The 12,788-nt window shown below is 30.4% G+C and overlaps 1 protein-coding gene and 1 non-coding gene across 2 annotated transcripts; both read left to right on the top strand.

Annotated features, from left to right (window-relative positions):
- Positions 1-4,674: 4,674 nt before the first annotated feature.
- LOC112097937 lies at positions 4,675-6,481 on the top strand. Its single transcript, XM_024183530.1, has 3 exons — positions 4,675-5,952; positions 6,041-6,094; positions 6,191-6,481. Exons 1-3 carry the CDS (start codon positions 4,675-4,677, stop codon positions 6,479-6,481), a joined length of 1,623 nt encoding a protein of 540 aa, XP_024039298.1.
- A 2,498-nt stretch (positions 6,482-8,979) lies between these two features.
- LOC112098618 lies at positions 8,980-9,088 on the top strand. The gene has a single exon (XR_002905728.1). It is a non-coding gene; the product is annotated as a small nucleolar RNA R71 (small nucleolar RNA).
- Positions 9,089-12,788: the final 3,700 nt, after the last annotated feature.

The following is a 12,788-nucleotide window of genomic DNA, read 5'->3' as shown; positions in this document are numbered from 1 at the left end:
ATCTTAGTTACTCATATTTGCAAGCAAATTAAAACACTCATTTTATTTAATAAATTTGTGAAAGTATAATACAAGGAAATTGAAAACAAAAGCGAGGGGAAGAGAAAAATCTATTCTTATTAACTACACTTTTTCCTGCAATTCACCATTGATTTACACTAATCTTCTCTACAAAACTTATCTCTCAAATTCTAGACACATTCTCAATTGATCAAGGGTGGGCATTTACATGATATCTTTTGTGACCACAATTTTTAGTTCAGCTTTACTAATACAGTCCAGATGTCTGAAATTGCAACCATTGTGATGCATTATAGATCATTGGATTCAACATAATTAATGGCTACAAATGAAGTCAAAGTGAGACTCTCGATTGGTTCATTTGTTAAGGTGGTTGAACTAAAATTATAAGTGTTAAATTTAGTGTCGCGAGGTGCATGTAAGTTCAGACACATGGAACGATCTTAGTATTTTAGAATTAATGTTGGATCGAAGGGCTAACAATTCTTCTAAAGGTTTCTCAGTCTCCTGAATCCAAATTTCTTCACATCCACTTTCCAATCCAAGCATAATAAATTTAGGGATTTACCTACAAAACACAAAAACTGATACTTAAGAACTAATAAAAATAGACAATTCATAAAATAATTTAGGGATTTGTAAATGTGATGAAATTAATAGTGTAATTAATTTTATAAGTGAAAAAATGATAATTTTAACCTTTCTAGTGTTAATCAACTACTAGAAACTATTCATAAAATATTTACTCGAATCATTTGTGGTTCAGTTTGTGATTTAGGGCCGGTATAGTAACGATATAACTTTAACAAAAAATTATTGTTAGTCGTACTATAGAACTAATCAGCTGTAAAGAGAATCATGTTAAATGTTTAGTATAAATTTATTTTCAAAAGCTCTATGATTTTTAAAAGCAATTGTATGTGCTTAGTAATTCTTACTGTTAAATTGCTGTAGCATATAAATGACTGAATTAGACATAATATTGAATAAAAATTGATTTACACAATTATAAACATGTATATCGAATATTTTTTTATTGTGCGTACAATAATTGAAAACTAAAATAAATATTTTATGGTATTAATTTTTTATTTTGTTAGCTAATATAATTGGTAATAATATAATAACTATCTCTTTAAAGTTAATAATTTTCATTTCTATTTAATAAGCATAATTTTGGAATTTTTAATAAATAAAATAATATATATGAAATTTTATTAATTATAAAACTGATTCTCAAAATTAAATTTTGAAAAGCTACTCCATCACAGTTTTTCAAAATTTGCTATAGGATGGGTATTTTGCTAAAGTGAATTCTAAAAAAAATTACTAAACATCAAAATTAAACTTTTTAAAGTCTCTTAAACGAAATCCCAAACGAGCTCTTATTAACTTAGGCTGCTTTGAATTACAGTTGAAAAGCTAAAAGTTGCTTTTATTCCACAAATTTTGATAAATTAATGATGTTTCGTAAATATTTTAAAATATGTTTATTTTAGATGTTTCTCTATTTTTGTAGCAATTTTTAAAAAATAGATAGGGATCAATTTTTTTTAAGCTAGCTGAAGAAATAGGCCATCTTAAACTTTTGAAGCTTCTAAAATAATTTTACTATTTTAATAATTAAAAGACAATTATTCCATAAATCCAACTATAAAAATGATAACTCTATCATATAAGGATGCAAAATACATCTTACCTTCCAAACATTTTTATTCACTTAAAAGAAAATCAAAATTTAAATTAAGAGAAAAATTAAATACCTTTAATTCATTAGGCATTTGGACATCTTACGTTTATATTCACTTAAAGAGTGTAATTATGGCGTCCATTGATTCATCCTCGAGTGACTTTAAAAGTGCATTTACTAATTGGTAATCAGAATGAGTTGGAATTAGAATGATGAATGAAAATTAAAATAAATTATTTATTTTACAAGTAGGAATCAAAATCAAAATGAACTGTATTACTATTGATGTGTTTACTTTGTCTTGGAATTGTAATGGGTTATTATGAGTTACTAAAATGACCTTAGTTGATTATTGTCATTATTTATTATAATAACTGTGATTGTAATTATTATTATTCAAAATAATGATGGTGATGAAGATAAAATTAATCAATTTAAATAATATTATTAATAATGACATTAATGACGACAATAATAATAATAATACACTACAACAAAAATGAGTTTTTATGGTGGAGTTCTAACGGCATTTTATAATTACATGCTGTTAAAAATATGTAAAGACGGAAGGTATTAAAATATTCACCGTTAAAAGATTCCACTATATAATAAGACGGCATATTTTTTAAAAAATGTCGTTGATTGCTTGGATAATAAATTTTTAATAGCATAAAAATATCAATCCCCGTAAAAATAGTTTTCAATAGCGCGTGATATTTGCTGTTAATTAATAATAAAAGATGGCCTTTGACTTATCCTGTTAAATTAGAATCTTACTACAAACAAAATAGGAACACTTTACTAATTTCTCTCTAGTTTGCAAATTTCCCACCTCTTCTAAAACACTCCCGCGTTAATTCTCTATGGAGATTCGGCTGTTATCAAATTCTTCCAAATTTTTTTGATTTTTTCCAATTTTATCTCATATTTTTAGAATACCCATACTTCTAAATGCCCTAGTTTTTCAGATTTTCCCTCTCTTATTTGGAATCGTATACCCTTTTAACCTTAGTATTTCATCCTCTCTGCAATTTTATTTCATCCTCTCTGCAATTTCACAAAGGTTTGGCCTCAATCTTCTTTTTAATTCCTATTATCGCCGTTTGTACCATCAGCGACAAGGAAAGGTAAGAACTTTTATTTAATATGTAATTTTCTTTTCATTTGATTTGGAAATCGTTATGTTGGGACATAAGTTTGAATGGTTGTGTTACTGTTATTGTGTTATCTAGTTAATCTAATTTATCTTTCAATTAATTAAATTATAATTTTATTAAAAGATTTGAAAAAAAAGAAAAATTTTTGTTTCAAAATTTTTGGTTCCACGTGCAACAGGAGAGAAATCAAATCCAGGATGCTGGTCTGAGCTTTCGGCTTCAGTTTTCAGACTTCGTGGTGAGAATTATTTCAGGTATGCCCTATACTTGATCTTTTTCCCACATAGCATATTGTGAATATGTTTGGCATTAAAATTTTGTTTTTTTTTTCATTTGTTCTTTTATGCTTAATACTAAATGATTTTATTTTTTAGCATGCAAATAACTTGTTTGATTATCTTTATCTTTTAAAAACCTTAGTTGTATAATATATGTATATATGCTTGTTTATGAGCTAGTACTTTTGCCAAATAATGTCATCTAGTAGTGATGTCTTATTTGCAAGTTTGGGTTGCAAAAGAATTTTGATTATTTTTATTCATAACTGTCATCAACATTTGTGGTAGCAACTGATATAACTTTACTTGTTGAGCGGTTTATCACTTTAGCATGAATGAATTTCTTAGAAAAGAAAACATTAAATAAAAATGGTCGCATGTCCTCTGCTTCCATGATTTCCTGTTAGGTCTCTTATCAAGTTCACCCCGAGACCTCCGCGTCCAAGCAGCTTGAATAAAAGAATCCTAAAAATATTCGGAAATAAAGGATCAATTACCTTTCTTTTTTAATCAAGAGATGCTAGTATTGATTTATAACTTATCATTGTTAATAAATGCCAACTAACTAGCTAGTCCAATCTCTTGGCATCTTGCTATTTCTTTTCTATTAACGCTATAAAAGAGAAACAACAGTAAAGTAGAGGTCCACAAGGGAATAAAAAACAACCAGGGTAAAATCTATTGGCATCAGTACCAAAGACCTGAAATCAAATATTGGCATCACCAAGGATTGGAAGGTCTCTGATTGGAGAATCCCAAGCCATGGTGGTTTTCCATGTCTACAAACTCAATAATACATTTTAATTGTTTCTGGAGAATTTCAAAGCAAATTATATCTTGAACAGATCTATCTGAAATCAGGACAACTGAAATTTGTAGTTGGCAAAAGTTTGAGCACTAATGCAAATTGCAATCACAGATAAGTTCTTTTGCCAATAATGCAAATAGCTTGTTTGATTATCTTTATCTTTCAAAAACCTTAGTTGTATAATATATGTATATATGCTTGTTTATGAGCTAGTACTTTTGCCAAATAATGCCATCTAGTCGTGATGTCTTATTTGCAAGTTTGGGTTGAAAAAGAATTTTGATTATTTTTATTCGTAACTGTTTGTAAAAAAAAAGAGTAAGAAAAAGAATTGGTTATGTATAGCAGATTGAGCAATCTGATTCTTTGCTAGACAAATAATTAAAAAAATATGTTTTATATTTAAACAACAGATCAAAGAGGTTACAAGCAAGCACTTGATGTCATGTTGATGGATAAAAAATGGGTGAAGCTTAATAGGTTAGTATTTGAATAACTGCAGTATTTAAATATTTTATGCTAATAGATTTAAAGTTTTATTTTTTTAACTTTTTTTATATGCAGATATACTAAAGAATTTCAAGATGGAGCCCAAAAATTTGTTAACTTGGCTAGAAAAAATGCTGGAAATTCTGATAGGATTATATGTCCATGCATAAAATGTGCCCGTTATTGTCGTCAACATGTAGACACGGTATATGAACATTAGTGATAAGTGGGATGGATCCCACTTATGATAATTGGGTTTTTCATGGAGAAGCTCCAAATACTTCTAGGCAAGATAAAGATGTGAAGATGACAGACGCTTATGAAATGTATAATGATGCTTATCTTCAAAACTATAGTGTCATAGATAACCCAAATGACTACATTGATGATACCACACCTAGGTTAGAAGAAAATGAGTTTACTGAAAAGGTGAAAGCTGCTGAGACTTCTTTATACCTAGGATGTTCAAAATATACAAAAATGTCAGCAACTGTTGCCTTATATAAACACAAGATTGCACATGGATTATCTGATAATGGTTTTAATGAACTTCTTCAGATTATTTGTGATATGTTACCTGAAGATAATGTTTTACCTGGTTCTCTACACTTAGTGAAGAAACTACTTAAGGATTTTGACAGCGGTTACAAAAAAATCCATGCTTGTGTTAATGATTGTTGTCTCTTCACCAAGGAGAAAGAAAATTTAGATACATGTCCTAAGTGTAACACCTCTAGATGGCAAGTAAATTCTCAAACTAAGAAGATTAGGACAGGAGTACCAGCAAAAGTGCTGCGTTATTTCCCTATAATACCTAGACTTAGAAAGATGTTTATGTCATGTGAAAAAGTAGAACAATTGAAATGGCACTCAATTAACAAAAGTTCAGATGGAAAAATGAGACACCCAGTTGATTCAGTGGCATGGGATAACATCAATAAGAAATGGTCTAATTTTGCATCTGATCCAAGAAATATCAGGTTTGGGCTTGCTGCTGATGGGTTTAACCCTTTTAGTAATTTTAGCTCTGTATACAGTTGTTGGCCTATTTTCCTAGTAACATATAACCTTCCTCCATGGGTATGTATGTCTGAGGAGAACATAATGTTGACATTATTAATACCAGGGCCAAAACAACCAGGGAATGACATTGATGTATTCTTGGAGCCATTAATAGATGATTTGATTGAATTGTGGAACAATGGTGTTCAAGTTTATGATTCTTTGAATAAATCTGCTTTTAAACTAAAAGCTATTTTAATGTGGACAATTAATGATTTTCCGGCTTATGGTAATTTAGCTGGATGTACTACAAAAGGAGAGTTAGCATGTCCTATATGTGGTCCAAACGTATGTTCTGAATGGTTAGCAAATAGTAAAAAGATGGTATATAGAGGTCATAGACGATTTTTACATCCGAGACATGAATGGCGTATTGAGAAAAAAGATTGGTTTGATGGAAAGGAAGAAACAAGACGGCCTCCTAAACCTTTGACGGGCGAAGACATTGTACTTACCTTATTTAAATTAATAATTAATTGTACCATCATATTTACTTTTTTCATATAATATTATTTTGATTTTTATATTTCAACAGGACCATGTTAACATTGATGACAACTTGGACAATAATCTTGCACCAACTCCCCAGGTTTTATTGGTTTCATATATTTTATATATAAATTTATGATTTTCCAAAAACAAATTTTTACTTTGTTTTGATATATAATTTTTTGTTTTCTAACAGTCCTTTGAAGATAGCACAACTATTCTAAATACTCCAACTAATGGTGATATTTGTAAACTCTTAAATTGGTTGGGTACTGGGGAAGTGGTTGCAAAAGGAATGATAGCTGCAACAAATCCTGAGGCATTGGTCCACCATGTTCAACTTGGACCAGATTACTACAAAGTATGGGTTGATGAAGTGAATAAGCCATCATTATCTCTGGTTCGACCAACTCAAGAGTTCTTTAACTTAGGTGATGCAAAAGGGAGCACAATTGCATGGCCTATAAAGTACATCACCTTGGATTAACTCAAGTAAAGGTAATGCTATAATTTAAATTATATTTTACCTATAGAATGTCATATGTATATATACGTAAAAAATAAAAGTTGGGAGTTTATAAACTAGAACATAATATTTTAATTCTCATTGTTGCAGGAATTTGAAGTTCTTGGGTAAGGATTATTTTGCAATAATGAATGTTTTCATCATAAAGGACTTGATCAAGTTACTTAATTTAAGTTCATGTTAAGGATACTATTTTTGGTACTCAGTAGTTTCTTTTCAAACAATGGCTATATTTTCCATCTTTTCTTGACAATGAGTTCTTTATATCAGATTGTTCATTACAGATTTTTTTTCTTTTTTTAATACAATTTTGTTTGGACACCATGTGTACACAAATTTGAATAAAATTTTGTTTGGACAATCGTGTGTATGTTTACTTTATTTATTTAGAAAATTCGAATGTATTATTTATATAAATGAAATTAGGAATCTATCGAGGAATTAAATAGTAAGTTAATTTAAATTGCAACAAGTTAATTATATGGTAAAATTGATTTTTTCAATAGTAATGACTGTTATATAAATATTCCACAGCAAAATTTTATTATCACTGTTAAAACTTGTTACAACGGCATGTACTAACCATGCTATCACATTTTATCACAGCAGTTTCTTTTTCTCGTTAAATGTTGAACTATGTTTAGCGCCAAAAAAAAAGACGGGGAGTAGTATTGGCCGTTGATGAAACAATCCACAGCTGGTTATTATTGATGTGGATGGTTAAAACAAGATTGGCGCCAAAGATATAACGGGGAGTAATGATGGCTATTGATGAAATTATCAATAGTAGATACCCTTCACCGTGTAATACCTTCTATAGCATAGTTAATAGCGTTGAATGTTGGCTGTTAAAACCCATAGCTTTCCACGGCTCATGGATCAACGGCATGCATGTTTTTGCCGTCATATCCCATTGACAGCATATTTCCCATGCCATGAAAAGCCTATTCTATTGTAGTGAATAACAATAATAATTAAATAATGCAGGACCTATTTGTAAATATTACAAAACTTTTGTAGGGACCACAATACAAAAGTGACAAATCCTAAAGGGTAATTTGAAAATTATGAAAATTTGTATGGGAGTTCAAGGAATGAGAACTTTATTCCCAATCTGCCTATAGGAATCAAGTTCCTAATCCTTAATCCCAAAAATATGTAGGCCCCACATATTTCAGTCTCATTTCCTTTCTACTTTAACAAGTAAACACCATCATTTATTCTCATTCTGTGTTCTGATTCCCTAATCCTACAGTTAAACAAACTATAAGGGTATGGGTTTAACCTCGCCATGTTCTAGGATTGTATTCTTCTCCCACTTTTAAAAATTGGTAAAGGTTGACGTCCCCCCTTTGATGTGGGGTGGAATAAATTCCCCTATAAAATTTGTTAGGATAGAAATCTGGTTGTGTCTCAGTGGACTCGTTCTCAAAGTTGATATCTTCTTATTGTAAATTTCAGTAGAATATTACAATATACAAATAAGAAAAGAGTGTATTATGAAATTTCTGAAATGTATTATATGTGAATTTTCATTACAAAAAAAATGATATTTACCTCGAAATGTTAATCTAAACGATGGGTCATTACCGAAAGAGACCTGGTGGGCGATGGGGCCCTTAATTTTGGTTGGATTTTAATGGAAAAATATTAATTTCGATAGTTTTGAGAGAGAAAATTTTGTTGACTCTTGGGGTTTGGTTTAGGTTTGAGCAGGAAACTTTCCTTTCTCATGTATGGTCAGAGCAGATGTAAGTTTGGAGATAGTTTCTGTCAAATTGGTTAAGATTTGCATCATTTGGTTATTGATTGACTTTTGTTTTTCAATAAATGAGTGCAATGTGTCTTCCAGAGTTTTTCTTGGTGGTGGGACATATGGTGGGTAACTCTGGGAGTTTTGAAAATTTTGACATGGAGGAACTGGTTGTGAAGGTTGTGCATGATTGTCATTTCTCCAACTGAAATTTGGGTGGTTTCTCCAACCGGAGTTGTAAGTTTGGGAGCATGGATTTGGATTTGGCCTTTTGAAATTGTCAATGACATTTACTTGTTCATGCAAACTTTCTCTCAGAGCTAGTAAAGTTGGACAGTCCTGCGTAGAATGGTCAGTAGAATAGAAAACATAACATGAAATATTTTGAACAGACTTTACATGATCATTCTTTTTCAACTCTAATGCTTCGACTTTTCTAGTTAATGATGCAAATTTGGCTTGAAAATCATGGTCTTCCCTAAGGTTATGCATGCCTCCACTAGATGGAGATGACTGGAGTTTACTTGATGACTCATAAGACCCAACTGTATCCTAGTGTTGTGCATTCTCTGCTATATAGTCAAGATAATCTAATGCATCTTCAAGACTTTTATCCCTAAACTCATCATTACACATCATTTTAATGACTTGTCTACCTTGGGATGTTAATCCCTCGTAGAAATAAGACACTAATCTACATATTTCAAAACCGTGATGTGGGCAAATGTTAAGTAGTTCTTTAAACCTATCCCAACATTGGTAGAGGGTTTCTCCTATTTTTTGAGTGAAAGTTGTGATTTGTCTTTTGAAAGAATTTATTCTGTGGGGTGGGAAGAATTTTTTTCAAAAATTGTGCTTTCATTTCATCCCAAGTTCTGATGAATTCTGACCTAAGATTTTGTAGCCAAGTTTTAGCTTTATCCTTTAGTGAGAAAGGAAAAAACTTAAGCCTGATTATATTCATGCTACAATTTTGATTAGTACAGGTGTTACAGACTTCTTCAAATTCCCTTAAATGCAAATATGGATTTTTTAGACTCAAAACCATGAAAGGTAGGCAAAAGTTGAATGATACCAGGCTTGAAATTAAAACGTGATGCATCAGGAGGGAAAGCTATGCATGATGGTGACCATGTTCTAGTAGGATGCATGTAATCTCTAAGGGTCCGAGGCTGTTCATGAATATTTTGCAAGGCTTGGTCATTTTCGTGCTCCGAAAAATTTTCAGCTCCTGTGTCAGCCATATCTAGTGTCAGCCATATTTAAGGGTGATGAAGGTGATCTTCTAATTAATCTCCCACTATTTGTACGAGACCAATGATGCATGCAATGCTAATAATGTGTGCTAAACTAATGATGCAAAAACGCTAAATGAAAATTTCAGAAATAAAAATAAACTGGAAATTAAATAAGCAAAAAATGCAAAATAAAAATAAACAAACTGGAAAATAAATAAATAAATTAGGCGGTGAAACCAGCCATTAAAAGAAACAGTTTAGGTGGTATTTTAAAACCAACCATATAATAAAATATAGAATTAAATAAATTAATGCACAAAAATAAATAAATTGAAATTAAAATGCTAGGCGGTAGAACCAACCATATAAATAAAAATATATAAATTAACAAAATTTAAATAAGAGTCAGGCGATAGAACCGACCATTTAAAATGAACACAGAAAGTAAATTGCAGAAATTTAAAGAAATAAATTTGATTTGGGGACTGATTTGCAAAGGTTTCTGGGTTAAGATGAAGTTTCTCACAAATTTTATGGATAATGTTAAGGTTTGAAAAGAAGAGGGGTGCTAACTGAAGTTTTACAAAAAAAGAATAAATTAGAATCACGAAAAGATGGTAACGACAAAACAAAAATATTAAAATAAAATAAAAATAAAGTAAAGACAAACTAATACCAAATTTAGAAAACTCCCTGGCAACGGCGCCAAAAATTTGACACGACTCAAAAGTGTATTACTCCCAAGTATAAGAGTGTCTAGTTATAATATAACCCGGTGAGTCCGGGGTCGAACCTCAGGGAGTTTTAAATCTAGTAAAACCAAGAAAATTAATTGCGGGGCAAAGAAATTATTTGAAATTGATTTAAAAATAAGTTAAGGCTACGGGATCCACTCTCAGTATTCAAACTATAATTTTAATACTCTCTCATTTTTAGCCTCGCTTTTTCCAATTAATTATTATATCATTTAATTTTCAAATAACTATGTGTGTGGATAAATATGAAATAAAATACCTAATGTGACACACTATATTAATGTGTTGACATTATGTCAAAATACCATACAGATCCAAAGAAATTTATAAATTAATATGATATAAAAATAACTAGAAAATAATAAAATAAACTTTAAACTCATTTGAGAAAATAATAAATTTAATGGTTTTAAACATTGAGCTTCACCCTTCACCTCAGCTTAATAAAATTAGCCACTCATATTGAAAGAAAACATAACACTCTTTTTATTTGATAAATTTTTGAAATATGTTACAAGATAAATTGATACAAAAGGAAACAAGAAACGAAAAGAAAGAAAGACGGAAATTTTACAGTTCCCTCTTGGCTACAACAAAAACTTGGCTTAAGCTTCTGGTTCTTCGTGCTGGCTTCCACTCTTTAGCTCATTTGCCTCCTTTTTATAGGCAACAAATGCTTTAACTTAACTTATTTTATTATTTATTTATTATTTTATTATTATTATTTACATTATCATTGTTTTGAAATGTGTGATAGTCAGGAGGCGTGATAGCCTCCTGACCATCACCAACATGTTTTTGTTCTTTTGTTCTTTTTTTATTTTTTATTTTATTATTTTATTATTTATTTATTATTAAATCTCTTCAATTTGTGTTCCAGTTGTTCTTCTTTGTTCCCGCTTTCAATTCTAATTTCATCTTTATTCCTAAAAAAATATTTACAAGATAAAATTAACAAATTACGAATTAATTTAATATAAAATATATTTGGGGAGTATTAAAATAATTTAGAAATAATGAACGCATTAATTGACACAATAGGTGAAAAGCTAATAATTTTATCCTTATTAAATTTACACTTTTTAGTGTCAATCAATAAACTTAAGAATTTCTTATTGGATAATAGTTTTTTGATGGAAAAAGCAGATACTACTCTTTTTGTTAAGCATAAGAACCAAAATATACTTGTTGTTCAAATTTATATGAATTGATTGTTTGAATATATATGAGTTGATTGTTTGAATACTTATGAGTTCATGAATCATGCATTAAAATGACCCTTAAAACATTTTGGATCAATGAAATGATCTTAGAATGTATTATTTGTTGGCCAAATATTTAAACAAATATGCGAAATCATAGATAAAATAAACAGTGTACCATTTAAATCCAGAAACTAGAAAATGATTTTTGCAAATTGATGGTTAACCGTTTGGTTCAAATGGTAAACCGATTAAAAATAGAAAGTCATTACTTTTACTCCCTCACTGTTAGTGACTACATATTAACCATTTCTGATTAAGTGCTCTCTGGAATTTATTGGTTCGTCGATTACAGAAAACGGCTTGCCATTTTCTTGTGATATAAACGGTTCCCAGGTTTTCTTCTTCCTCTTTATTAACCCTTTCACCGTTTTCTCCATTAACGAGAAACCGAAGCTTTCTCTCTCTCAAATCCTTCATTTTTCTTTATTTTCTTGCCAAATCACTCTGATAGAATCGTTTCTATATATCATTATAACAATTTTACCAATTCAAAACAGCAAATTGAGCCCCAAATTCAAAATTCTAAAATCAAAACCCTAACGGCAACCAACAGATTTCTTTAATTTTGACCAGATTTTTGCCCTTCTTTAACCAAATTGAGCCCTCCAATCACTTCCTCTACTCACTTTTAACCTTTTAATTGGTTCCATTTCCTCCATTTTCATCTTTCTTTATTTCCCCACTTTCTCCAGTATCACCATGGTTGACTCGTCCTGTCAAACTCGAAGGAGTAAAACAGCTCCCACTAGGAATCCTATACCACCACGGAAACCTCTAAATTCGAAAGAATTCATTTTCCCACAGCCCCATTGGTCCAGTGCTACGAGCACCACTTTATGGGATGGAAGGTACTTGATGTTGTGCAAATTTTATTGAACTCGCAAGTGCACGAATCTATTGTAATATAGATCAATGGTGACGAGTGTCGATCCCACGAGGAGGTGGATTTTAATTGTGTGTAGAATTAATTTTGTAAATGGGTGATTGGATTTGTGGTGGAAATGATTTGGAATATGTTAAAACTTAAATTAAAATGGCGAGAATAAATTCTAAAATTGGAATTAAAATGGCGAGAATAAATTGAAGAGAATTCTATTGAAATGACGTACTTGGGTATCTGGATCCGTATCAACATACACCATGGGATAAATATTCCTTATTAATACCAATTAAATCATGAGGGGGGAATCCACACCTCATGAACCACACTCTAATCAATATGGTGTTAAGGGCTTATCATGCTAAATAATAATAACC

Source organism: Citrus clementina, unplaced genomic scaffold, assembly GCF_000493195.1.
Source record: "Citrus clementina cultivar Clemenules unplaced genomic scaffold, Citrus_clementina_v1.0 scaffold_5, whole genome shotgun sequence".
Classification (NCBI taxonomy): Eukaryota; Viridiplantae; Streptophyta; class Magnoliopsida; order Sapindales; family Rutaceae; genus Citrus; species Citrus x clementina.
This window is presented reverse-complemented; position numbering and strand designations above follow the sequence as displayed.